General features: G+C 45.7%; 1 protein-coding gene across 3 annotated transcripts in view; it reads right to left on the bottom strand.

Annotated features, from left to right (window-relative positions):
- Positions 1-27,108, bottom strand: part of Pcca (propionyl-CoA carboxylase subunit alpha) — an 842,751-nt gene that overhangs the window by 98,221 nt on the left and 717,422 nt on the right. For all 3 annotated transcript variants that reach the window (XM_051160992.1, XM_051160990.1, XM_051160991.1), the window contains one exon: positions 22,898-23,000. In XM_051160992.1, coding sequence (XP_051016949.1) covers positions 22,898-23,000 — 103 coding nt within the window. The remainder of the gene's footprint in view (positions 1-22,897; positions 23,001-27,108) is intronic.

Raw genomic sequence — 27,108 nt, 5'->3', positions numbered from 1 at the left:
TATTTTTCTAATAACATATTATTAACCTCAAACCAAGAAACACTGAGTGTAGGAGGAACTGTGAACATCAAGGTCTTCTCCCTACACACGTTCACGCAGCTACTTAATCTTTATATACAAAGAATTGCACACAACGTAAACTCATGAGATATTTTCAAAACACTCGGAACAATTCATCAATGTTTGACTTATCTTTGGGTCAGGGTGCTTCACTGTGATTTACTATAATTAATAGTAGCGCCGTTTGTTTAAATACCACCGTTGGAGCACATCATCCATAGCTGATGTATGGACCCAATGGAGTGCTTAATGACCAAGTGCAACGGTGACAGGAAGCACAGGCTGCACGTCAGTACACAAGGAAAGCACGGGAGATGTACACAGCGTAGCATGTTCTGTCTGCTGTCATTACTTAAATTGCTACTTTTCCACAACAATCTTTTCTGCGGCTCAAGCAAGTAGAATAAATGGTAATTTTACCTGCCAAGCCTGGCGCGAATGAGGAGAAGCGACTTCATTAGCAGAACAATGCTTTCCATATGATTTTTCCCACCCAGTGCCAAATAGTAGAACAATTCAAATCAAGAAATCTAAGCAAAATTACCTCCTCTTGTTGAAGTTTTATATGCTTGAATAAGCAAATGATCTGCAGAATGCTAGCAAGAACATCCTCTTTGTAAGTTAGTGTGTATATATATATTTGTATTGCAGCTTAATTACAAGTTAGAATGCTATACTCATCCAAAAATGAGACACCTCCCTCAAGAGGTAGAGTTCCCAGTGCACCGGGGGTAGGGAGCAGTTTGCCTAGCAAACATTAAGAACGCATGTGTTGTGTAAACCTAAACATAAGACTTGGGTGCAGCTTTTGGTGGAAATGTCAATTAGTGCACCCAATCCAATGGTGTGTGATGAAGCCAACGGGCCCTTTTTGTAAGTCTGCGATAAACTGCTGCAAGTGGCATCCACTCCTACCCCCCTCACCAACTAAAGCCAGCTCTCATACTTCCTTGGAATTTTTAGTAGCAGCCAACGTTTCTTTCAGATCTGATCGCAGGCACACATAAGAGGGTGTGTGTAGCAGTTGTCAGTCACTGTCACTAGATTAGGAGTAAACAGAAGTACTTTTTGTCCAACTGAGTGGATTCGCTAGCTACTCAGCAAATTATTTATGACGCGAGGTTGTGTTAGGTTTATGCCCTCCATACTCCATAAGAGAGCCGTACACTGCACATCTAGACACAACCAACAGTTTTTATCTAAAAACCCGAGGGATCAAATGGGGCAGCAATGTAAACCCACGGCCACTGCTGCCATCACAAATAAGAACCCAGCAATACGCACATCCACACAGAAACAGGCCTTGTACACACAATTTTAAAATTTGGCATTGCCTATTTTTTACTGAGATTTAAAACATGCCCCCTTGGGAGGGGAATAGTCATTGAATCAAACCAGAAATTTCAATTCTAGTAATACCTAGATTATGTTTTCTGTTTTTATTTCCAGCTGTTTATGTTTTGTCACTTGTTCAGAGACCTGGATCTAAACCAAAGAAAAGGAACATTAACCAAGAACCTAACACGCATGCCACACTTTGCCTCTGCAGAGACCCTACAGCAGACAGATCACACTTAGGCTCTTATAAAAGAGAATCTGAGCCTCTGGGGAACAGAAAAGTTAGAAGCTGCTCAAGACTCCATAAAGAAACAAGTTTGAAATGGTTACCTCTGGCAGGCAGAGACTCTTGCTGGTGATGGTTGGGGGAGGGGAAAAGCATACCAGCCGGGATGGATACTTCAGTGCAAAGAATGAGCACTCTGAACACGGCCGAGGGACACCCATAAAAGTACGTGAACAAGATACCCTGGGGATGTGGCCATAGAAACAGGCAGGTGGAGAAGGCGCCAAACTCCCCAAGAGCAGGACCAATCCAGCACCATGACAGTATAGGTGGGCCATACAGTGGGTGAGACAGGAACTGTGGGCTTTAGTTCACATGGAAGGCTCCCAGGGCCACGGAGAGAGCAGGAGCCGAAGTCTGTGAAGCTGTCGCTAGTCCCACTGGACAACCAAAAGCAATTATGTAGACATGAAGACTTGTTCTAGAAGCACCTTTGTGCTGCTATCTTACAATCTCAACAAGGGTTTCACACGAGAGATGAATAACACAGAATTGTCACTGTGTTCATTTTATCTGCTTATACAAATTATTCACGTGTTGTTCACAAATGGGAAGAGATCTGCTTGCAAAGTATTAACTTTATTGGATTATGTGAAAACCCATAATAATATGTGTGATTTACACATTTAAGGTGGAACAGGCATAGCATTAAGCACCTACCCTCCCCCCACCCACCCCCACCCCACCCCACACAGCGGCCACATACATCACCTCATCTGAGCTTTACAAAAACCCTAGAAGGTATTATCCTATTTTATAGATGAGGAAAACCAGGGCTCTAGAAACACCTGGACCACACTGGCTTCCACAGCCCAGCAGTCCAGGCCAGGGCTCATCCTGTGTCTCACAGCCCTATTGTTTTCCCGCCTACCAGCCCTTCACGAGATATTGCTGTGGCTGGCAGGGGTGGTGGTGGTGGGGACAAGTGGCCTTCCCTTCCACGCAGTCATATAACTGATCAGGGATACAGGTAGTTTCACTATCATCGAAGAGGACCGTTCCCCTGCCACCCCTTACCTGGCCCCGACGCTGAACTTTGTTAGTAAATGCTGGTGGCAGCTAGGTTGTTTTTCTAAGTTGAAAAAAAAAAAATAGAGGATGGAATATGGTGGCCTATGTCCTGATATCTGACTTGCTGGATGTTTCCTGTTTATAAGACTGCTCTGTTTGTGTAATAAAAAACGTGACCACTGCAATGTACTGCGTATTAACTTCAACAGCCAGAAATAGTTTCCTAACAAGCTGTCTCGCAAAAATGACACAAAAGGCAACTTCACTAGCATTCTGACCCTCAATATTTTATATTTCTACCAAGATATTTAGAGCATCACCAACAAATAAAGAAAATTACAGCACCATGTACTACTGTTACAAAGGCAAACTCACTAAAAGGGTACCCTAAAGAAACCATACCTGTGAATTTTCATGGTGAGTACATTTACATAAATGTAATAAAATATTTCTGTATCTCCTAACACTAGGCGTTCCCAGGAACAGCCACAATTCACAAAACATGTGATCAAGACTAGAGAGCCCAATGACCAGCTGTGGCCCTGTCCATCCTAGCCCTACGTGCTGTCATTGCTCAAAATACTTTTTTGTTGTTGTTGTTTTGCTGTTTTTGTTTTTTGAGACAGGGCTTCTCTGTGTAGCCCTGGCTGTCCTGGACTCACTTTGTAGGCCAGGCTGGCCTCGAACTCACAGCGATCCGCCTGCCCCTGCCTCCCGAGTGCTGGGATTAAAAGGCGTGCGCCACCACCCCCCACTTAAGCTTTCCTTGACAATTTTAGCTGTCTGACAGGTTGTCTCTGATCTTTGAGTTGGAGAAACTGCCGTGGCTATGAAGCATGGAGGCTGGTCAAGAGATAGAAGGATCAACTATGGCTGAAACTCGGGCAAGAGTCCTCTTGGATGAATTGCGGAGACAAGACACAAGAACGGCCTGTGAGCTGTGGCTGTGGCTGTGGCTGTGGCTGTGGGACAGTTTTAAGCTTCCACAGCCTAAGTTGATTTTATCTTCCCTTAAAGGCCAAGGTAATATGCAATGTAAATATAGCTTTCCGGCTTTTTTCTAAACCCCTGGATGTTAGTGCCAAGAAGATTTGAAATGCAGACCCATGCTCCTGCACAACAGTCTCTGAAGGCCCTCGGTTTTCCCGTCTGAGCACAGAGAACGCATGAGTACAATTCTGGGGAGCATCACATCTAGAAATATAACTGGGATGTGGGCAGAGAAGATAAAAGATGCTGTGATGGTGAGGCACACTGGACCCTAGACACACTAACTACAAGAGGGAAGAAAACACTACTGGGTTGGGGGGAAGGAGGGGTGCAAGGCGCTAGCTAGCCTATTGAAATGTGGCAGTTTGCAGCTAATTTTAAAAGTAGCAATAAAGTCGTGCTGTCCTGTGAAGAGCACCCTTTCTCAAGATGTTTCCTGAGAAGAATACCAGCGCCAGAGGAGTCAGGGCAAGCACCACCTGCACGGCAGCAGCCCTGGTTTGGTGTCAGCTTCGTTCTGTGATTAACGCCGGCCACGTTTTCAGGTTCATTTCCATGGGGTTGTAAGGCCTCATCCATGGGTTAATGCCATTTTTTCCAGTTCACTCACAAGCAAAATCTGGGAGGGCTGCAGCTGCTGTCGGGGTCTGAGAAGCAAGATCTGTTCCACACATCACATCTCGGATGGCCGCCCTAACCAGCCTGGTACAAAAGGAGCCTCGGTGGGGCCAGCTATGTTTGCTTAATAATAACAGTTGTGTAAACATGAAGTCCTCTCAGATAAAGGGAAACCAACATCAAAAAGCAGCAAAACACAGAACCCGAAACCCATCTTTCTTTGAAGAAACCCGTTTGAAGCGAGGTGTTTCTAGTTATGGGTAAGTAGGATGAGAACTCAGCTGCAGCAGGCAGACATCAGTCCCAGGAAGGACTAATTAAATCCATCTGAGCTGTGGCATCTCAAGCCGCCTCACACATTTCAAAGGGAAGCCCTTGTCCGCCTTCTGCGAAGACATCAAAACACTTGGTGCAGCTGCGGCACATTGAGGTTCCATGGCGACGATGTTGTTTTTGTGGGATTTGAAGAACTGCGAGAATCTTGCCGAGACCCAGAGCTATCTCATCACTGAGTCAGCAATGGCGGGCACTGCTGACCCAGTCATAACTGGGTCCCTTTGTAGCCTCCGGCCCTAGTTAGCAAAGCTTCCGTGAGGCCTCCGGAGGGAGGAAGACAAGCCGGCATTTAAAGTGCTTCACACACTGCTAGTGTGTGCCTAAGAGCTCCAGGACTGCATATTTAACAACTGTCGCGTGGGCTCTGAAGCCATGCGGTTTTGATTGTGGTTTGAATCTGGACCACTGGACCCAAAGAGCAAGGTCCTCTTACTATCTGGCCTCTGAGGCTTCCTGACCTCATCACTAGTCACTGCAGGCACGTGCAGTCAGCTGGAACAATTACATTTTTACTTAAATACCAACAATAGACGTGACAATAGGTCCCAAAGTAGAAAAAAGTTAGCTCACCCCGCCTCCGACATGAACCAATGCCATCCACACAGCAGCTAAAATTCTGTCACCAGGCTTAGAGTAGAACACTTGCCTAATGTGTGCCAAAAGCTGAATTCAAACCCTAGCACTACAGGAAAATGAGTGGGTGGGTAGGTGAGGGAGTGGGTCAGTGGGTGGGTAAATGGATGGGTAGGTGGATAGATAGATGGACAGACAGACAGACAGACAGATGAGTGGCAAGGCCTCACCAGCAAGAAAGCCTGGCCTCCCAAAACAAACTAAATAAAACAAAAAACAAAACAAACAAACAAACAAAAAAGCAGGGTGCAGTGGCAAAATAGCTGTAATCACAGCACTCGGAGAGGCAGAGGCAGGCAAATCTCTGAGTTCGAGGCCAGCCTGGTCTACACAGCAAGTCCAGGGCAGCTAGGACTACACAGAGAAACACTGCTTCAGGAAAACAAACAAACAAACAACAACAACAACTACAAGACAGGCTGGCCTCACTCAGTAGCAAGAGCCCTGGGCCACCTTCCCGCCCCCTCTCTCTCCTGCGTGCACGCTCCTGTTTCCTGAGAAGCTGGCCCAGGGAGCTAGACCTCTAGTATCCCTAGTGCTTTTCTTCAAACCCAGGAGACACAGATTAGTTTGAAATACAACTTGGCTACTCACACAACTAAAAAGTTTTTTGCCACTTCCTCTGACTCTGCAAATTTGGGGCACCCTACGACAGATAAATACATTAAACAAAGGAAACTTTCCAGCACAGGCCGAATGCCTGGACACACTCGTGCACCGCCGCCAGCACAGAGAAAAAGGCCAAGGGTGGCGAGGAGGAAGGCAGGTGGCTTTCTCCACTGACGTCATTATTTTCAAACTGCCTGGGATATATATTGAATACTTCACCTTTGGTAATAGCAACTACCCTGTTGTCCGAATAGGGAAACACCAGTACTGGTTACAGCCTGGCATATGAAAAAGACATCAAAAAGGCTGCGGATGTAGCTCCAGCGAGGACAGAGCCTGCTTAGCTCGCACAGACCTGGCAGCAGAGCACAGCAGTAAGATCCTAAAAATGAAGAATGAAAATCAGGACAGCTGAATGAAACAAAGTCTACGGTGGCCTTCTGCATTCAAAACTGCGAAGCCCAATGCATGTGTGGGCGCAGTTTTTAAATATCAGCGTCGAGCCCATCTTGTAACTGAGCTAACCAAACAGGCGCACAGACATAAGCAGAAGCAGCTGTAACAGCTTCTAGACGCTTGGGAGGCCCGCTCTACCGCGGGTGGGGGGGGGCATACACTACTCTTAAAGTATGCATCTTGGCATATGGAATATTTTAGGCTTTAGGAATTAGAGAAATGGCAGGTGCTGGGAAGGAAGACTCTGTGACCTTCCATGACGCAGGTCATGAGACTGAGATAGATAGATGTCTTCCCTACCGCAGAAGGGCGGCAAGAGCATCCTTACCTTGGAAGACGCACAGAGGAGCCACAGCTGGCCCAGCTCACTGCGGCCAGCTACTACCCAGAGTTTAAGCAGCTCACCCTATTGAACCCTGCACCTCTCTACTAAAATTCAGTCTAGAACATTTCTTTGTGTCTTCGCTTCTTTATGAGAACTCTGGTGTCAGGTACAAATGGCTATTAAGTAAGTGTGTGTGTGTGTGTGTGTGTGTGTGTGTGTGTGTGTGTGCGCGCGCGCGCGCGCGCTTTTCCCCTTGTTAACTAGGCTTTTGTTGTTACGGGGCCCCAGGTGAGAAAATTAGAAGGGCGGGAGAAAAAGATACGTTGCTTCCACTACAACAGGCTGCAGGTGATACATTCAGAGGAGGCGGCTGCCACGGGACACGGGAACACTGTTTCCTCGTTCTCACATGAAGTCTTTCCACATAGGCCCAATTCTGTTAATTTTCTGGTGCCTTTCCAAGTACTATGTCCAAACAGTATTGACCGGGATTCCCTTTGCTGGTTACTTTTCTCCAATCACAGAACCCAAACCACTCAGCTTGAATATAATATTCTCCAAGTCTAGGACAGCCAGGGCTACACAGAGAAACCCTGTCTCGGGGGGGGGAAAAAAAAAAAAAAGAAGAAGACGGAAATCTTGTTCTTTCTTAAATTGTTATTTACTTTTATCTAGTGAGTGTGGGTGCACATGTGCCAGGTACACATGTGGAAGTCAGGGGAGTTTCAGGAGTCGGTTCCCTCTTCCCACCATAGGCGCAGGAGACCAAACTCAGGGTTAGAGGCTCCCACAGCAAGTGTTCCTGACCGCTGTGCCACCTGCCAACTCCAAAATCACATTCTTTATGGAAGGAAAGCCTAACAAGCCTAACAAACAAACAAAAACCTAACAGCATAAAAGCTCAAGGCCAGCGAGATGTCACAAGTGAAGAGCTTGGTCCCAAGCCTAGCAGCTAAGGTGCAGTCGCCAACGCCTCCAGACGCGGGAGGGAGCTCCAACTCCTCGCAAGTAGTCCTCTGGCCCCTTCTGCCTCCCACACATGCTCCGTGGCGCAAGGGTGCCCAAGACACAGAGATGGAAACTCAAACCCTTTAGATGAACACTCTCACTTTGCCTTTTTTTTTTTTTTATAAGGGTGTGAAGAAATTTGAAGTATCACAATGTCTTAGTTAGGGTCACCACTGCTGTGAGGAAACACCATGACCAAAAGCAACAGGGGGAGAAAGGGGTTTATTTGGCTTACACTTCCATGCTTCCACGCCACAGTTCAGGAAGTCAGGACAGGAAGTCAAACAGGGCAGGGTCCTGGAGGCAGGAGCTGATGCCAATGCCGTGGAGGGGTGCTCCTTACTGGCTTGCTCAGCCTGCTTTCTTATAGAACCCAGGAGCACCAGGCAGGGATGGCTCCACCCACAACGGGCTGGGCCTTCCCCCGTCAACCACTAATTACCTAATGGCCTTCAGGCTTGGATCTTATGGAGGTATTTTCTTAATTGAGGTTCCCTACTTCTCAGACGACTTTAGCTTGTGTCAAGTTGACATAAAACTATCCAGTACACACAAGAATGTAGGTTTTTTCCCTAATTATGTGTATGAGTGTATATCTGTGTAGAGATATGTACACGTGAGGGCAGTTGCCCTGCAAGGCCAAAAGAGGCCATCTGAGTTAACAAGTGGCTGTGAGAGACCTACTGTGGGCGCTGACAACCTGGCTCCCACAAGAGCAGTTCGTGCTCCTGACGGCTGGATGTCTCTCCAGCCCAGCAAGGTGTGCTCGTGACAGCCTTTCAGTAGCCTAACGTTATTTTAGCAGATGTCCTATAAGTCTAAGCACATTTCATCTTGGAGCTTGTCTTCAGAATTGATTACATGATATTCTATGAAAACTCATTCCAGGGGACTGAAAGATGACTCTCCAGGTGTTAGATGTGGCCACCTGAGTCTGATCCCCTGGAACCACACCGGAAAGAGAAAACTTACTCCCACAAATTGTCTTCTGACCTCCATACCTGCACCGTGGGCTGTATAAACAGGCAAGCAGGCAGGCACACGCGACACACACGTGTGCATAAACACACACACACAAACGCACACACACACACACGGGCACCACAAGTACACATAAAATGAGTGTAAAAAACTTAAATTCATTTGACTATGATATGGTAAAATATACTATTTACCAAACGCTAACCAATTAAGTTTCACTAAACTTTACTAAAAGCCACTGCCCCAGTATTTTCACAGCAGCCCTGAAGACAACCAAATGAAACATAACATAACCAAAACACATCATCTTCACAACATATTAGTCTGAGCACTATTTTTTTGTTGGTCAATAGTATTTGTTACAACATCCTGAATATATTTTGCATATAAGAAGAGATGCCCAAAGTGATAAATAACTTCTGAGTAAAATAAACACCCACAGCTTAAAATGCTGCCAGGTGCGTGCTGTGTCTGAGGTTACCTTCCCCGCGCCCTTCCCCACCCCACCCCCAGCCTGTCCTCTGGGTGTTCTGCTTCAGGCTAACAGTTGTCCTCCTGTCCATGTGTGTGCACACAGTTCATACTAGACCCATTCCTGAACCAGACGCCCAGAGAGCATGTCAGCTCAGTCTCTTCTGTGGAAGTCACTTCTCCCCGGCATCATGGCCATGTCATGCCCCTCCCCTCAGCCCTCCCCACCAGATCACACGGCTTCCAGAAGAGAAATGGCCACTGTCCGTCATCCTCTGTCTCCCCCTGCCTCTCCCACCTCTTAATCACCAAATACTTCCTCCCTGTGGCACCTATGAGCATATAAAGGGGGAGGAAGTCCCTCTCAGGCACAGTCATAGGGGAGGGGAGTAAGGGGAAAATGGGAGGGAGGGAGGAATGGGAGGATACAAGGGACGGGATAACAATTGAGATGTAATATGAATAAATTAATAAAAAAAATTCAAAAAAAAAAAAAGAAAGAAAGAAAGTTCCAACTTCAAGTAAAATGTTGGTCCTACCTGGGCACTCAGGAGCATCTGCCTTCCTCAGCCCTCACCTTCCTTAGAAGACTCACTCACGCCACAGTCCTCCTACCTCAAGGCTGATGCTCCGTTTCTACACTGTTGAAACTGCTCTCAACTGTTATTGCTAAAATAAACGTACACCGCTCAGTGTTTCTGCCGTCGCTGATGCTTGCGTGGTTTATGAACCAGGGTGCTCTGGTTCTTTAAACAGATTTCCCCCCAGTGTTCTCTGCTCCTAGCTGCCATCTTTGGTGGACCCCAGGCCCATTGCTCCTTGGCCCTCTTCATTTATCTCTTTCCCCCTGTGGTGAGATGGCTTCCAGTGTGACCCAGAGCCAGACGCTCAGCCTAATGCCCGCCTGCTCAGCCCTAACTTCTCTGACTCTGGGAAAAGCTGCTGATCTCTCTGCACTTCCGTTTCCTTCCACTTACAGCGGAGATAATAGTTGTTACTCTTCCCAGAGAGCTGCCAAGATTAGAGCAGACCACACACGCCATCTCTGCACCCACGAAGTGACGTCCTGTGCATCTACTTCCTGCCTCTGCTGAAGCCACGCCTTAGCATTAGCAGTTAGTGTCAGTGCTTGAGAAATGCTGGCTTTATCAATGTCCTTCTTAAGCTTGTTCCAATTTCAAATATCTCTTACGCTGATCCTTTTTTCTCTAATGTGGAAACACCACAGTCAAGACTCACACTTTCTCCGTGTAGTTCCCTGACCTTCTCGCAGCCCCCACCCCCAATACTCCAGCCTTGCCTTTCTAACCTACTTACTAGGCGGGAATGAGTGATCTTTCTGACAGGATCACTGACAGACAGATGTCCCAAAGAAGGGCCTTCTGTGGCCTCCACTGCCGTTCAGACCAATCCCAAAGGTCCACAAGCCCCAGCGGCACCCTCAGAGGTGTGGTGCATCGTCCCCTCTCCCTGCCTGCCATCGGCCCCAGGTGCCATGCGCGCCGTCTCCCATGGTCTCACTTTAATTCTCTTCATACATTCCTACATTCCACGTAAGCCTTCAAAACTGTGACCTTATGCCACCCACCACCACCTTCCGTGGGTCTCAGGCCAGCTGGTTCTCCTTTGAGAGCCCCTACCCATCTTTATGTCCAGGTTCTCCGTGGTACCCACTCTTCCTGCCACCCTCAACAGATCTGAGAGGTCAGACACGGCATCTCCCTTGATTAGCACTGTGTCTCTGGTGCCTATGTCACAGGACCCAGTAAACAACCATGACACTCATTAAAACTACAATAATGACACAATAACAACCACACACAATACTTTATCTAGCGGCTAAGTCACTCGGGGGCATCTCAACACATGTTTTCAATCCTCATTTAATTTGTATATAAGTTTGAGATTCAGAAATATAATATGGAAACTGAGCCAAGAATGGTAGTGACCTTTGCTATCTCAGCACAGAGGAGGCTGATAGGTTTGGTCAACTTTAAAGCCACCCTGGGCTACACAGTGAGACGCTGTCTCGAAAAACTGGGATAGGAAATATGCGTATAAGCAAAATTAACAAAATAACCATCAATACTTTTGTTGTAAAAATTTGGTCAGCATCTAAAGATGCTACCATATTCCTGCAAATATTTTATAACAGATTATAAAGCTAAATGAGCCGAACTAAAGCTGGGTATCTTGTGTCAACATTAAGCATTTTACCTGAAATTAAATACTTCAGAAAGTGTCAGAGACCTGAACATAATACTAAAACCCAATTGAAGTCTTAATCACAGTATTTGCCAACTCTAATATGGTAACCACCAGCCCCGCTCAGCGCTTTTCATCTCTGCAGTAGCGGGAACTGAGGGGCTGTAGCTTTATTTTTGTTCCTCACTTAAGAGCGACTTGGCTCTTAAGCGCAACATGCCTGCGCCATTTAAGAGGTGCAGGTGCAGCCCTGCACCCAATTAGACGGGCAATTTTCCAGATTACATGGGCAAGAGCCTCACATTTTTATGAAAATTCAGGCTTCTGGCTGAAAAGCAGATTATGATACCCACTGGAAAAGCCACATTTAAAACATAAACAGATCACGCTGTGCCAGTTACTCTCCGGGCTTGATTTTTCCACAGCCTTGTTTACCTGACCTCCTTCATCAGATGTCAAGCTGACTTGGCTGTGTATGATTTGAAAGGCTATTTGTCACCTTGCTGGCTGTCGGGGGTAGGGCAGTGACAGAAGTGCCTGCGGAAAGTGACTTTGAGGCCTCTTTCCTTAAAACCACTGCATTCCTGAAAGCACTCTATCTCAAGTCACTGAAGCTATGAATTCTGGGAGCCTGAGTACAAGCCAAAGGAACAGCTCTCGAGATAGCTTCTACACTTAGGAAGGAAAAAAGGGGGCCTCACAGCGAGTACTCAAATGTGCTTTCACTCTTTCCGTGACTGACTTAGATGAGTCCATAAACAACCGACTCCGTGATCTCTAGCTAGAATCTACCTTCAAGTTCAGGGCTCCAACTGAAGGGGTTCCAGAAACTGCACTTTGAGGGCCTATCCCATCCCAGCAGCTCTCCAAAGAGTCGGGAGTGGACTGCCGAGGCACCATAGGGGGCCATCAGTGTGACCTGTGAAGGAGGGCGGGTTTTGCCCCAGGCTTTGCCCCTTGGAAACACCACGGATACCCTACTGAGATTGAAGTCAGGGTAGACTGAGAGGAAGCAGACCCGGGACTCTGGCTATTGTGTTTCTAATCGAACTTCTATGGGAGGAGGGATCTGGAGGAGAGACTTGCGACTAAAGCCCTAGAGAGAGATGCCGGCTGAGAAGAGAGGGAGAAGGATGCAGGCTCAGACCACGAGGGTGCGGATTGGGAGAGGACCAGCGTGCTGGCCCGGAAAGCTTAGTCTTGTTTCCCTTTAACCTTTTCTCCCCCCTGTATAGGATAGTTGGGTTGTATAATCAAGTTGAATTGCTGAGAAACAGAGCCAACAGCAACAACCTACACTTAACACTTTCTTGTGGCTCCTCGATACAGAATCTGACTGTGTAGCCTGGGCTGGCCTTGAACCCACAGAGACATGCCTATGCCACCTCCCAGCTACTGAATTAAAGGCGTACACCACCATTCCCGCCCTAACACTCTTTCTCTGTACCAAAGAATCTACTTTGCTCTTGTTACTTAGTGCCACAGTACCCAACTACTGACACGCTTGGCTTTTTGAGCTGTTTGAATTCTACTACCCCGGATGCTCTCTTACGCTTCCTACACTTAGACATAATGTAAGGTGACAGCTTGGGCGTATGTGTGCTGGTTGGCTGATTTTGAGACACGGTCTCTCTGTGTAGGCCAGGATGAGCCTGAAGAAATGCTGCTTCTACCCTACTGTAGGCACTGTCAGCTTCCTTATCAAATTGCTTCTCGTGGGTTTTATACAACACACACCATGACGTATTAGCACCTCTTTTTCTAGAACCATACGAAACCAGGGATCTATCGAAATTTCCATTTTTGCCAAAAATGTCTATGGAAATGGCTTCCGTCCATCATCCCGAGCTGGCCTGAGGAGCCATCACACTTGCCCGCTGTAAATCACCTCTGAACAGTTTCATATGAGCTACAGGCTTCTGCTGTCTTCTGGCCCCCTTGGCTAGCCTCACATAGGGTGCTCTGGGCAGGACAGCCTGACATGTTTTACTTGAATAACATGAATTGGGTGGGGTGGTTTCAAAACTCCATTTTGTTTGAAATGTCATAATGATATCTAACACAATATATGCTAATTAAAAATGACACGAATGTGGAAAAAGGACTTGTAGGGTTGGCAGGGACGGGTGATGGCGGTGAAAGGGAAAGACACAAGAGAGGGCGAAGAGTGACAGTCTTGGAAATGCATGATACGTGTGCATGCAACTGTCAAAGAACAAATTCCATAAAGATTTAGGGGGAAAAAAAGATCAAAACCAGAACAGGCCACAGGCCATGTCTCCTGATACATATCTTGAAAAAAAAAAAAAAAAACCCAATTGATTTATTTTCCCACTGGTTTTTTTTTTTTCCCAACTCGAACAATAACTTTTCAAGAAAATTAACTTTGTTGAATGAATTTCATGTTACATAATGCACTTGGTAAAAATTCACTTTCATAAAATAATTTCTTCAAATACATTATTATAAACTCTGCTTTGTTTAGAATCTGATCTAACTCATGCAGGGGGTTAGCTACATGGAGAAAAAAAATGCCTGGCAAGTAGTTCGCGTGGTCATAACATTTAATTCATGACAAAAGAAAAACAGAAGTTTAAGTATGTTGGCTAACTTAAAAAACCTGATCTTGATTTTCTATCGCATGTGAAAGTCAGCTCCCTGGGCCAAATCAAACCATTTTACAAGCTTCTACTGGGGAATACAATATTCATTTTCAAATGCTACTAAAAAAATAATAATAATAATGTCGTTTTCCATTTGTCAAACATGAATTTGAGTCACAGATAATTTTTAACTGAAAAGGCTAAAGTTGTCATAAGTGTTGTCGTCACCTGGCCTTATTTTCTAATGTCTTTGTCATGTCCCAGAGTAAGAGACTGTCCTAAAACTTCCATAAATGTAAAGCAGCCCAGCAGTAGACGTGGCAATAGCTCATTCTCCTAAGAAAGATATTTGAAAGTAAATTTTTCAAAGAGGCAACTGAAACTGGATGTGGTAGTACACAGTTGTCATTCCAAGACATAGGAAGCTGAAACAGGAGGATTGCCAAAAGTTCAAGTCTTCCGTAAGCTACATTGCCTCAAAACAAAAATAAACCCTGTGACTGACACAGTCCCATAAAATTCACATTTGCCACATCCCTCAGCATTTCTCTCTATTATAAAAGGGACAGATATGAGGTAATCTTGTTAAAGATATATTTCATTTTTTAGTTAATGTTTACTCCCCCCCCCTTTTTTTTTTAAAGCAAGGAAGGCTTGAGAGATGGCTATGTGGTGAAGAGCACTGGCAACCTGAAGACACAAGTTTGATTCCCAGCACCCACATGGAGGCTCACAACCATCCAGCCCCAGGTGTGACTCCCCCTCAAGCACCAGGGTGAAAGACATACACACACACACACACACATACTAAACACCATGCACATAAAATAAAACCAAATCAATCTTTTTTTAAAAAAATGGCCTTATGCTAAAAATGCATTTAATTTCATTTTAAGTTAATGCGATTACTGCTTGTTTTTATAAAACAGCATTTTACAAAATTGCTCACATGGCTCTACTTTAAAACCAAATTTCCAAACTGTTCTTTAAATGTCAAAACAAACTGGTAGAATGTTTCCCTAGCTCAGAAGTCTAGAAGTACATGGTGGCAGAACAAAGAGGGAAAGGTTGGTTATATCAGAGAAAGAAAACGTCAAACAAGGGGTCTGTAATTATTTCTTATTATGCATCCATTTGTAATTATTATTTTTTATCCTTCTGCTCATCACCGTACTTTTCTTTGTGAAGAAAAATACAGGGTGGTAATTTAAATGATATGAACACACTAACATTTTCCTCCCTCCACCACAGGCATCCAAAGATAAGATCATTTCGAATCAACCAAAATGAACGTTATTAAGAAAACAAAATGAAAGTTTAAATTCTTTAGACATAAGTGCTATTCTCAAACCTTAAAAAGCTCTGAGAAAATATAATTACTTGTATACAATTATGCAATCATTGCTAAAAATCATTATCACAATATTAGCACTTGTAAGAAGTGGTAAGGTTTGTAAACACTTTTAAAAGAAAAGTTCTGGAAGGCTGGTGAGATGGCGCAGAGGAAAAGGTGCATGCCACTGAGTCTGAGCACCTTGGCTCAGCCACAGGGACCCATAATATAGAAGCAGAGGCCCCACAGCTGTGCTCTATCATAGCAAAGGCGTGGCTACACATGCTAGTGTCACACACACACACACACACACACACACACACACACACACACACACACACAGAGTTTATAAAAAATAGGTTTGGTGAAATGGCTCAGCTGGTAAGGGCGCTTCTCAAACCTGACGGCTTGATTTTCGTTCCCAGCACCCGTATGGTGGCTTATGTCGCTCTGTAACTTCACCCTCTTTTGGGCTCTGTGGACACTGTGCACAGACACGCAGGCAGTCAAACACGCGTACACATATTTCAACAGAATTTGCTCCCCGACCCTGCCACACACGCCGTGTTTCCCTCGCAGATACGATGGAAACCAGTCCTTGCTCACACATGCAGTGACTTCTAAGCTGTCAGTAGTCGCTCCCAAACACCTTTGTCTAGGCAGCTGGGAGCTTTCTTTATTTTATTTATTTATTTATTTTTAATTAAAAAAAAAATATTATTCTCTCACACAATACACCCCGACCACTCACCGGAGGCCCACATTTCTAAGCCAGTTTGTTTACACATCAGGACCACTCAGACTCTTTCCTCCAAATGAATGGCCTCCAATATAAATTTAGGTCTTCGTCTCTAAAGCAAAGGCACACTAGTCTTTGTGCGTCTTGTGCTGTTCTAACTAGTTTTATATTATATTGCACCAGAGAGAAGTGGAGGGAAAACTTAGGAATCCAGAAAATTATTACAAATAAACTCAAATGCTTTTCCTCACTTTGGAGTTCACTGTTTTGAAAGACTGGCTAGTGTTCCCACGTGTGTGTCCAGGGGATTCACACCCCTGGCCAGCTCCGTTGCTCACTGTTGCCTTCACTAATGCCAGACTTTTACCTGAGAACCCGCACTCTTCATTACAAACACCAGTGTGAGCTGCTGAACGTAGCTTTAAATTGTGTTATAGCACACACAGCATATACACACACGGTACATCGGCCACTCCATCAAACACACTTTCACTTCCTACCTCTAAAACACTCTCATTTTACACAACTGAAATCTGTACTCTTTCAACAGCTCACCCTTCCCTTCCCCACACCCTTTTTATTTCATTTAGCTGATCTTACTTAATCTAATTTTTTTTGAGACAAGATCCCATGTAGCCCAGGGTGGCCTCAGAGTCCTAACCTTCCTACCTCTGCCTCACAAGGGCTGGCATTAAAGGCAGGCACCACCAGGCCTGGACCCGCCTTTCCTTTCCTTTTTTTCTAGGGCTTGGCAAGCACCACTCAACTTTTTGTCTCTGCAGCTTTTGACTGCTGCAGGGGCTCATGTTGGGGGGTCCCCTAGCACACCCTTTCCTGAGTGACGTGCTTCACAGGGCATAGTGTCCTCAAGGTCTCTCTCTCCATCTTCTGGCATGCATCGGAATGGAATGTCCTTTTTTTCTTTTTCTCTTTCTTTCTTTTAAAGATTTATTTATTATTTATATGGTACCCTGCCTGCCACAAGAAGGTACCAGATCTCATTACAGATGGTTGTGAGCCACCATGTGGTTGCTGGGAATTGAACTCAGGACCTCTGGAAGAGCAAACAGTGCCACCTCTCCAGCCCCAGAATGTCCTTTCTTTTTAGGACTGAGTAATTCCCTCGGTGTGGAGGTCCTACATTTTGTCTGACCCCTCCCTCACCCACCAGTGGGAACTTTGATAGTATCTTCACTGCTGGTGTGAATAATGCTGGTTTCATCATGGATGTGCAAATATGTTTTAAGGATTTGCTTTCAACTGCCCTGCTGATCACACGATGTGGCTTTTCAGCGTTTCGAAGTCCTGTATCATTTCACACAGGGACTGTGACGTTGCTGCCAGCAGGGCACAGGGGTCCCTCTTCTTCCACCAATACTTGTCCTTCTCTGTGTCCTTGCCAGCCCCTCCCATGGGTGAGAGGACACGCCTCACTGTACTAGTCACCCAACCTGACATTTCCCAGCCCCTCCCATGGGTGAGAGGACACGCCTCACTGTACCAGTCACCCAACCTGACATTTCTTTCATGATTGTGATACTGGGCATTTTTCGTGTGTATCTTGGCCATCTGACTTTTTTTTTTTTTTTTTTAACAGAAGTTATCTGTTCATGTCCAGTCCCCAATTTTTTTCAATGTGTATGTGCTGTGTGTGTGTGTTTATGAATGTGCATACCCATTGTGACAGTTTGAACAAAAATGGACCCCATAGCCTCACTTATTTTCATGCTTAGTCACCAGAGGGTGGCACCAGGATGTGGCACCAAGGGTGGCACCAGAGGGTGGCACCAGGGGGTGGCACCAGGGGGTGGCATTATTGAAAGGATTAGAAGGATTCGGAGGTGAGGTCTTATTAAAGAAGTGTATCACTGGGGGTGAGCTTTGATTTCAAAAGCCTATACCAGGCCTAGAGGCTCTCGTCCTACATCTGCCTAGGGATCATGATGTAGCTCTCAGCTTCTGTCAGCCCCTGCCTGTCTGTATCCTCCCACCATGATGGTGGAGGACTAACCCCCGGAAACAGCAAGTAAGCCCCACTTAAACATGTTCTCTTATAAGAGCTGCCTTGGTCACGCCATCTCTTCTCAGCAACAGAACAGTGACTAAGACCTTTGTGCACACAAGACGCAAATAGCTTCCTGCTCTAACACTGTCTGCCTTACCCCCCTGAGGCAGGCTTTCATCGAGAGAGGAGCTGGCCCGGAGGCCAGCAGGTCCCAGGGATGCTTCTGCCTCTGCCTCACACAGCACTGGCCTTACATAGCCCAGATCTTTCTACATGGATTTGAGGGATCTGAAGTAAGAACTCGTACCTACCCACTGTGCCTTCTCCCGAGGCCAGTTATTTTGTGTTTAGATACCGTGTCTCCCTCTATAACCCAGGCTGACAATGGGTTCACCAGGTAGGCCAGGGAGGCCTGAAGCTTGCAGACCTTGTCTCTCAGCTTCTCGGGTGATGGGATTACAGGTGTGAGCCCGAGCTACAGATTTTGCCTGGGAGGGAGAATTTGATAACCGAAGCTTTGTAGAGATGAGGCCGACTCTGCTCTTCTACTTAGAGATTTGGATTATTTAAAATCTCCTGAAAGTTTGCATAAATTTGAGAGTAAGTTACTTATTTCTGCAAAAGTGTAACCGGGACTCTGAAAGGGGCTGCACTGAATCTATGTACCACTTTCAGTGGGATTGACATCTTAACCATATTAACATTTCCAAACTCCGGGTTCTGCACTGTGTTTAATACTTTAATACTTTCAGCACCAGTTTATATTTTTCAGGGTTACAAATAAAATTCATCATGTGTGTATATGTGTGTGTGTGTGTGTGTGTGTGTGTGTGTTGCTTTCCTGTCGCTCCTTTTTACTGTTGTAGAACAAACACAATCTGAGTACATACAAGAACACGTGACACTTTCAGGGCAACTGCTACCCCTGGGGAAGCAGGAGCCGAGTGGAGGCTGTAAGGAGAGGGTTCAACTGCACCCACAGTTGGTTTCCTTCCCTCCTTTTTAGTAGGAAATCTATACATACTGTGCTTTCTCTATTTGAACTTTTCAAAGTTTGGAGTGCCCCCCCCAATATAAACTCTAAAATTATGTATTCTCTGAGCTTTACTGTGAGCTAAATAAACACAACTTTTCTTATTCTTCCTCTGAAGTCAATAATCCAAACCTGTCCTGTTACTTTTAGGCTAATTTTGTTCTTGGCAGGAAACCGAGAAAACAACTCTAGTTCTCCCATCAGTGACCCCCAAAAGGTGCCACGCTCCACAAGCCTTCACACCAGCGTATCTAACCGACCCCACATGGGGCAGCCTGAAGCAGCCCAGTTCAGCTTGACCCCAGCAAGCTGGGCTGCACCACACGGGCCCCAGCTCTGCTCCAGGGATAACATGTCCCACAGCATCCAAGTGAAAAGTGAGGAAACAGGATTTTATATCACTTGCCAAGGTGGGTGCTTTCTGGGATGATTTTAATGCCCTCATTTCAAAGTGCTAACCTCATGAGCTAAAATATAAAGCAGAAAAGATTTTACAGGAAGGAAAATACTCTAAAGACAGGGCTCGAACAGTCAGATTAGGAGTCATGAAGGTCTAAAATGACGCTGCAAACAAACATATGGACTTTGGGTTCAATGGAGTAATCCTGACAGGACATGGCTTAGAACCACTCCAAGAGAGGTCGTGAGGTGTTGGGGGACAGGCAGGCTTCAGTGGGGACTGGACACCGAACTGAGGAGCATGCTCAGATCACACTCTGAAGTGTCATCCCTCCCCCAGGATGCAGTGATAAAACTCTTCATCCTTTGCTACTCAACTCAGTTAAATGCCCCTTACAAAGCTATTGATGGGAAGACTCCTAGGTACGGGAGAGCTGTAAAGACTCAGGAAATGTACCATAAGGGCGGTTGACACAATAACTGCTTAACTCCGTCAGCACTGTCATTTGTAGTCAACGCTTTAGCATCTCTCCACAAAACACGAAGTTTTTAAAAAAAATTTTTTTTATTATTTAATTAATTTATTAAGATTATACCTCAGTTGTTTTCCCCTCACTTGTATCCACCCGTTCCTCCCTCCCTCCACTTTCACCCTATTCCCCTCCCTAGGTCTATGACTGAGGGGACCTCCTCCCCCACCATATGGTCACAGCCTATCAAGTCTCATCTTGGTAGCCTGCTTATCCTTTCTCTGAGTGCCACCAGGCCTCCCCACCATGGGGAAGTAGTCAAATATGGGGCACCAGGGTTCATGTCAGAGTCAGTCCCCCCTCTCCACACAACTGTGGAGAATGTCCTGTCCATTAGCTAGATCTGAGTAAGAGTTTGATGTTTACTGCATGTATTGTCCTTGGCTAGTGCAATAGTTTGAACTAGGCCCTGATCCACCCACCACGATGTTCTTCTTGTAGGTTTCTAGGACCCTCTGGATCCTTCTATTTTCCCATTCTCCCATACTTCTCCCACCTAGGGTCCTAATAGGAAGTCCTCACATCTATCCCAATCTCCTGGTAAGTGAAGACTTTCATGGGACATCCCTTTTGGGCTAGTGTCCAATTATAAGTGAGTATATACCATGTGAGTCTTTCTGTTTCTGGGTTAACTCACTCAGTATGATCATTTCTAGTTCCATCCATTTGTCCACAGATTTTGGGATTTCCTTGTTTTTAATAGCTGAGTAGTAGTCCATAGTGTAAATGTACCACAGTTTCTTGGTTATTTTGTTTCGTTTTGTTTTTGAGACAGGGTTTTTCCATGTTAGCCTTGGCTGTCCTGGACTCACTTTGTAGACCAGGCTGGCCTCAAACTCACAGCGATCCGCCTGCCTCTGCCTCCCAAGTGCTGGGATTAAAGGCGTGAGCCACTGTACCTAGCTGTACTACAGTTTCTTTATCCATTCTTCGACTGAGGGACACTTAGGTTGTTTCCAGGTTCTGGCTATTATGAATAAGGCTGTTATGAACATGGTTGAGCATATGCCCTTGTTGTGTGGAGCATCTTCTGGGTATATTCTAAGGAGTGGAATAGCTGGGTCTTGAGGAAGCCCTATTCCCAGTTTTCCGAGAAAGTGCCAGATAGATTTCCAGAGTGGTTGTACAAGTTTGCATTCCCACCAGCAATGAAGGAGTGTTCCCCTTTCTCCACATCCTCGCCAGTATGTGCTGTCACTGAGTTTTTGATCTTAGCCATTCTGATGGGTATAAATGGAATCTCAGAGTCATTTTGATTTGCATTTCTCTGATGACTAAGGACCTTGAGCATTTCTTTAAGTGTTTCTCAGCCATTCGATATCCTTCTGTTGAGAATTCTCTGTTTAATTCTGAGCCCCATTTCTTAATTGGGTTATTTGGTTTGGTGATGTTTAATTTCCTCAGTTCTTTATATATTTTGGATATTAGCCCTTTGTCAGATGTAGGGTTGGTGAAGATCTTTTCCCAGTCTGTAGGCTGTCGCTTTGTTCTCTTGACAGTGTCTCCTGCCTTACAGAAGCTTCTCAGCCTCATGAGGTCCCATTTATTAATTGTTGACCTTAAGGCCTGGGCTGATGGTGTTCTGTTCAGGAACTTGTGTCCTGTGCCAATGTGTTCCAGGCTCTTCCCCACTTTTTCTTCTAACATATTTAGTGTCTCTGGTTTTATGTTGAGGCCTTTAATCCACTTGGACTTGAGACAAAACACAAACTCAAAGAACTACCTTATGTCTCAGTTATTTGTGAGTCTGTTGCATAAGAATGCCCAGCAGTTACTTGACACACAGTAGGCATGACACACAGTAGGCATGACACACAGTAGGCATAACACACAGTAAATACATGAATAAATGAATTCTCATGAACCCCCAATGTGTGTCCATTTCTCAGTGAGACCAAGAAACTCCAAGGCCCTGCCAGCCATCAGATTTAGAATGAAATTACATTATTTTGGCTTCCCTTCTGCTCCGGTCTTCTGACAAAAGTCATTTGTTTCCCACAAACAATATGTACTTCAAAACAACTAAGTCCCAGAAGTGATTTGGGTAAAGCAAAGTGTATCATGCTAACTACACAGCTGCTCCCTCAATTCAGGGAAACAGGCAAAGCCACACCCTGCGCGGCAACCTCCAGTGTTTTCCTGGTGAACTCCAATCACTGAGTTTAGAGCTATCATTCATGCTGCCATATAACACTGAAATCTGACTGACCTGTGTTCACTGTAGCCCAGAATTTAAACTACTACAGTCTGTTTTGGATGCTACACAAGAGTTTGTACTCTTCATAACACACAGAGTGGCACCAGGAGGCCGGAAGCTCTTCAAGAACATCACACAGCCAAGATGATGCCAGCCAGGCCTTCTGGCTGAGTGGAGAGCGGGGACTGACTTTCACACGAACTCTGGTGCCCCATATTTGGCCACAACCCCTGGATGGGGAGGCCTGGAGGCACTCAGAGGAAGGATAGCAGGCTACCAAGAAGAGACTTGACACCCTATGAGCATATACAGGGGGAGGAGGTCCCCCTCAGTCACAGTCATAGGGGAGGGGAGTAAGGGGAAAGTGGGAGGGAGGGAGGAATGGGAGGACACAAGGGACGGGCTAACAATTGAGATGTAATATGAATAAATTAATAAAATATTTTTTAAAAAAGAGTCTGGAAAGACAATCAGCAGTTTCTCTGTCACAAATACAACCCATGGCTTCTCAGTGAGCAGCGAAAGAACAACTAGTCAGGAAATGGGGGACTGTGTCCCCTAATTAGCATAAAGGGACACAAAGTCCCTTTCAAACTCAGTTCAGAAAGACAAACACAGAGCGAGCTGGAGGCTGTGAAGAGACACTGGAGAAGCAAAAATGTTCCAAATTTGCCTAGATAGCTCAAGACTAGAAAAAAAACAAAAAACAAAAAAACCCAAGCAGAACTTACAGCAAATGTCGACCCGCTGTTTGCTGCCACCACAGTGTGATCTTCATTGTGCAGTTCTATTGAGAGCTCCCACTTAGCCACGTCGGGCCTGATAACTGGCACTCTGAAGTAGAAAGGGGAGAAAGGGGTTAATTATATTTTATTCTTTAAACAATAACCTAACTTCCTTTAACATTAGTGTGTGCAATAAAAAAAAGTCAAAGATCATACTTAGCATTTCATTTTACTAATCCCACCCATGGGGGGAAAAACAGCTTTCAGATATAAACTGGAGAGACTTTGAAAGGCAGAAACTCAAAAGACCTCTACTGTAATTGTGGTATCATCACCTCTCCTAAGACCCTTCACCCACACTCCACGATTTGAACTTGAATTGTGTAATTGTGACAGCCCTCCACAAATTAATCTTTCTAAAGCTGTACTTTTTTTTTTTTTTTGCTAACTATCAAGGTATTTTTAAATTACAGTAAAATAAACAATAAACAAATGCGCTAAGTTTCCAAGATAAAAGATGAATTAGTTGGCATAATTTGGCATAGGAATTTGGGGCATATTCCGTTTACTCTGCATAGCTGAGACAGCTAAAACTGTGGTGAAGAATGTGAGGGTGAGATGTCAGTGAGCAAGGGTGCTTCCCCCAGGCCTGAGGACATAAGTCAATCCCTGGAACACACATAAAAGCACAGGGCGAGAGCACACTCCAAGGTTATGCTCTGAGACTGCTCACCTGGGTGTGCGCGCACACACACAGCCTCCTCTGTCTAGTCCCGGCTTCCCACACCAGGCTGAGGGAGCTCTGACTAAGGCTGGTCTAATCATACACCTGTATGTTTGGTATTACATTCAGTAGAAAAACTAGGTCAAGCTGCCAGGAAAAAAAAATACAAAAATAAAATTCTCCACAATTTTGTTCTAAAAAGTCACGAGTTCAGAATTAAACCTAGTGACACATATTCATATTTGTCTTGTCTTTGACGTATTTATCAACAGTAGCACTTTTTAGTACCTAAGTTCCAGCTTCAGCTGTGGATCTAAAATTAACGTTTCAGGTTATATTTTCATTCAAGCCTCTCATATTTGGAAAGGATTACTATATTATCTGGTATTTAAAAAAAAAAAATCATAGTCATAACAACTGCAACTCTCAAGTCCCCTGTAGTTACAGGCCTGGCGAAGGGGGTTAGCGGGCGAGGAGGAGCGTTGGGCAGACAGCTTCATCTGTGTAACGACTGTCTGAAACCCCACAGAAGAGAAGGGGGCGTGCAACCGCATCGACGAGATGCAGACTTGGAAGACACGGAAGGGCCACACCAAGGCAGTGGGCGGGCGAGGAGTGTTTCTGTGCCCTCCGGCCTCCCTCTAGTGCCTGCACTCCCCAGGGCACTGTCACCCTGTATCTCCCGCACTGGACTACGAGTCTCTGGAAGGACTTCTACCATGCTTTGTTTTCATTTATTGACTTTTTCTTCCTAGTGCTGGGATGGAACCCAGCGCTCCGAGCCTACCACGAAAGAACCCTACCACTGAGCTACAGTCCAGCCCATCTATGGGGAAGGGTCTGAGGAGCCACAAGGGCAGTAGTTTGCAGTGCCCGGGGCAGAGGGCAGTTCCAAGCCCTCCCCGGGTTGTCTCCTCACCAGGCTGGATTCCTTGCTCAACCTCGAGTGCTGAGATGTCTGTTCTCCAAGGACTTGGCTTTCCCACATCTTCGTTTTCTTCAATAATACATACTACATTCTTCCTGACCCTGACCTATCTATGGCATTCTATTTCACACCAAGTTAATTCTTGACTGAGCTACTTACCATTCAAGTCCTTAAAAAGGAAGCCCCAATTCTTTGCATCTTACTTTTTTCCTAATTACTCTGGCCTGTGCGTCATCTGATTGAACCAATGCCTTTTTTAAAAAAATTCATTCATATTACATCTCAATAGTTATCCCATCCCTTGTATCCTGCCATTCCTCCCTCCTTCCCACTTCCCCCCTACTCCCCTCCCCTATGACTGTGACTGAGGGGGATTACCTCCCCCTGTATATGCTCATAGGGTATCAAGTCTCTTCTTGGTAGCCTGCTGTCCTTCCTCTGAGTGCCACCAGGTCTCCCCATCCAGGGGACATGGTCAAATATGGGGCACCAGAGTTCATGTGAAAGTCAGACCCCACTCTCCACTCAACTGTGGAGAATGTCCTGTCCGTTGATTAGATCTGGGTATGGGTTTGATGTTTACTGCACATATAGTCCTTGGCTGGTGCCATAGTTTGAGCAGGACCCCTGGGCCCAGATCCGCCCATCATAATGTTCTTCTTGTAGGTTTATAGGACCCTCTGGATCCTTCTATTTCCCCATTCTCCCATGCTTCTCTCACCTAGAGTCCCAATAGAATGTTCTCCCCTCTGTCCCACTTTCCTGATAAATGAGTGCCCTTTAATTAAGTCAAAGGAGCAGGAGGCAGAGGACCAAGCAGGCTGATCTGAGGCGGGTTCTGCTGAGCCCCAGAAGCGCTGTGAGTTCTGCCTATACTTCCATTGAAATAACAATGGTGTTTGCATTGATAAACACGCACACAGCCTGAGGAAGGCATGCAAAGGCAACCTGATAGCTGGTCACGACTCTAGGCCTCGCCTCTTGTTTTGGCCCGTGACTGCAACCCTTCCATTATGGCAGCTTTGGACCCCCTCTCCTGTGCCCCACACTTCCCAAATGTGCCTCCACGTTTCTCTTAAACTGACTCAGGGATAGTGTGATTTCACTGTCTTCCTTCCACTCAACCAGTCCAGCGTGTGTAGTGTTTTCTAGAACTTAGCGGCAGTTTGTGAGAGTGGAGGCCCGTTCCCATCAGGCAGCCGGGAGGAGGTGGGAAGTCCTGGTCCTGACGCTCTGCTCTAGCCCAGGACTCTCTTTCCCACAGAAGAGAACGACCCTGCAGATGGTGGCGAGACAGAGCTGCCTCTCCTCGGGATCCGGCCACTATTTATTTTTCCACTGCTTTATTGTGATCCACATCTGTTTCATATACATTGTAGCTTGCCCCTGCCCCGGGAGGGACCTTACGGAAGAACACAGGCTTCTGAGGGAAAGTCCAGAGGTTCATGTCTCCTCAGCAGTACACTTGAGACCCCACATCCCTGAGCCTGTGAGAGGGGCTCCCACAGAAACAAGCAGGTGATAGGAGGCAGGTCCCCTGCTGTAGCACTTCCCTAGACAGGTCTCTCCAGGTGGTCAGAGGAGTGGGAGCCCTGATTCCCAGGCGGGGTTAGTACCAGGGTTTTGTCTGTATATACATGGCCTTTAAAACAGTCTGATTTTGTTGGGAGGATAAAATGGACGGTTTGGAGATTTATGCTAGTTACCGAGCTTGTACAATAGTGTACCAACATGGATGCAAACCCAGAGAATGTGTGCCTTGGTTCGGCAGAGTTGCTAAGAGAACAGTAACAGTTACTTTGAAACACCAAATCCAATTCAAAAAGCATGAACATGACAGTAATAAGAACCTACAGTTATACTTAAAATTAAAAAAAAAAAAAAAAAAAGAATTATACCTGTTGATACAACTCAAAATGTCAAAATGGGCTATGAAGTTCAGGATAGCCCACTTGCCTAGCAGACATCAGTCCCTGGGTGTCACTTAGCAAGGAAAGAAAAAAGGCATGGGAAAATCACAAGCCCCTCTCAAAGGTGGGGAGCTGATTCACAGTCCCTCTAGCAATGCTATACAGGGCTCAGCTTCCCCTAGTGAAACGCATTCCATAGAAAGGGCTGCATCAGACCAAGGGCTCGCTTTGTACAACTCAGTGTGCACATTCAAACCCAAAACTCTAACTACACACGGCAGATCAGCACACTGGCAGTGAGGGACCCCAGTTCTTCCTAAGACTGGCCACCTCCAGGACCAGCTGGGCAGCTGGAACCAGCCTGCTCAGCGAAACCCAACTTGTGCCTATCTTACAGAGAAAAACTGACTACTGGTTTTTACTAATTTCAACACTACTACAAATGACTTGCCAAACTACCCCAAACACACAAGTGATGATCATATAAACACACAGCTACTAACAGAGACTTCTGACATTTTACAGACTACAAGCTAGGACATCTCAGAGGCTTACTATCAGACACACTAAGAGCTGCTTTCTGAGTCTGCAGGACCCACCAGGACAGCGAGAATGGTCGGAGAACATGGAGAACCGCCTCGTCATAACTTCCCCC

This window comes from Acomys russatus, chromosome 18, assembly GCF_903995435.1.
Source record: "Acomys russatus chromosome 18, mAcoRus1.1, whole genome shotgun sequence".
Lineage (NCBI taxonomy): Eukaryota > Metazoa > Chordata > Mammalia > Rodentia > Muridae > Acomys > Acomys russatus.
The sequence above is the reverse complement of the archived record's forward strand: the minus strand, read 5'-3'. Positions and strand labels throughout refer to the sequence as shown.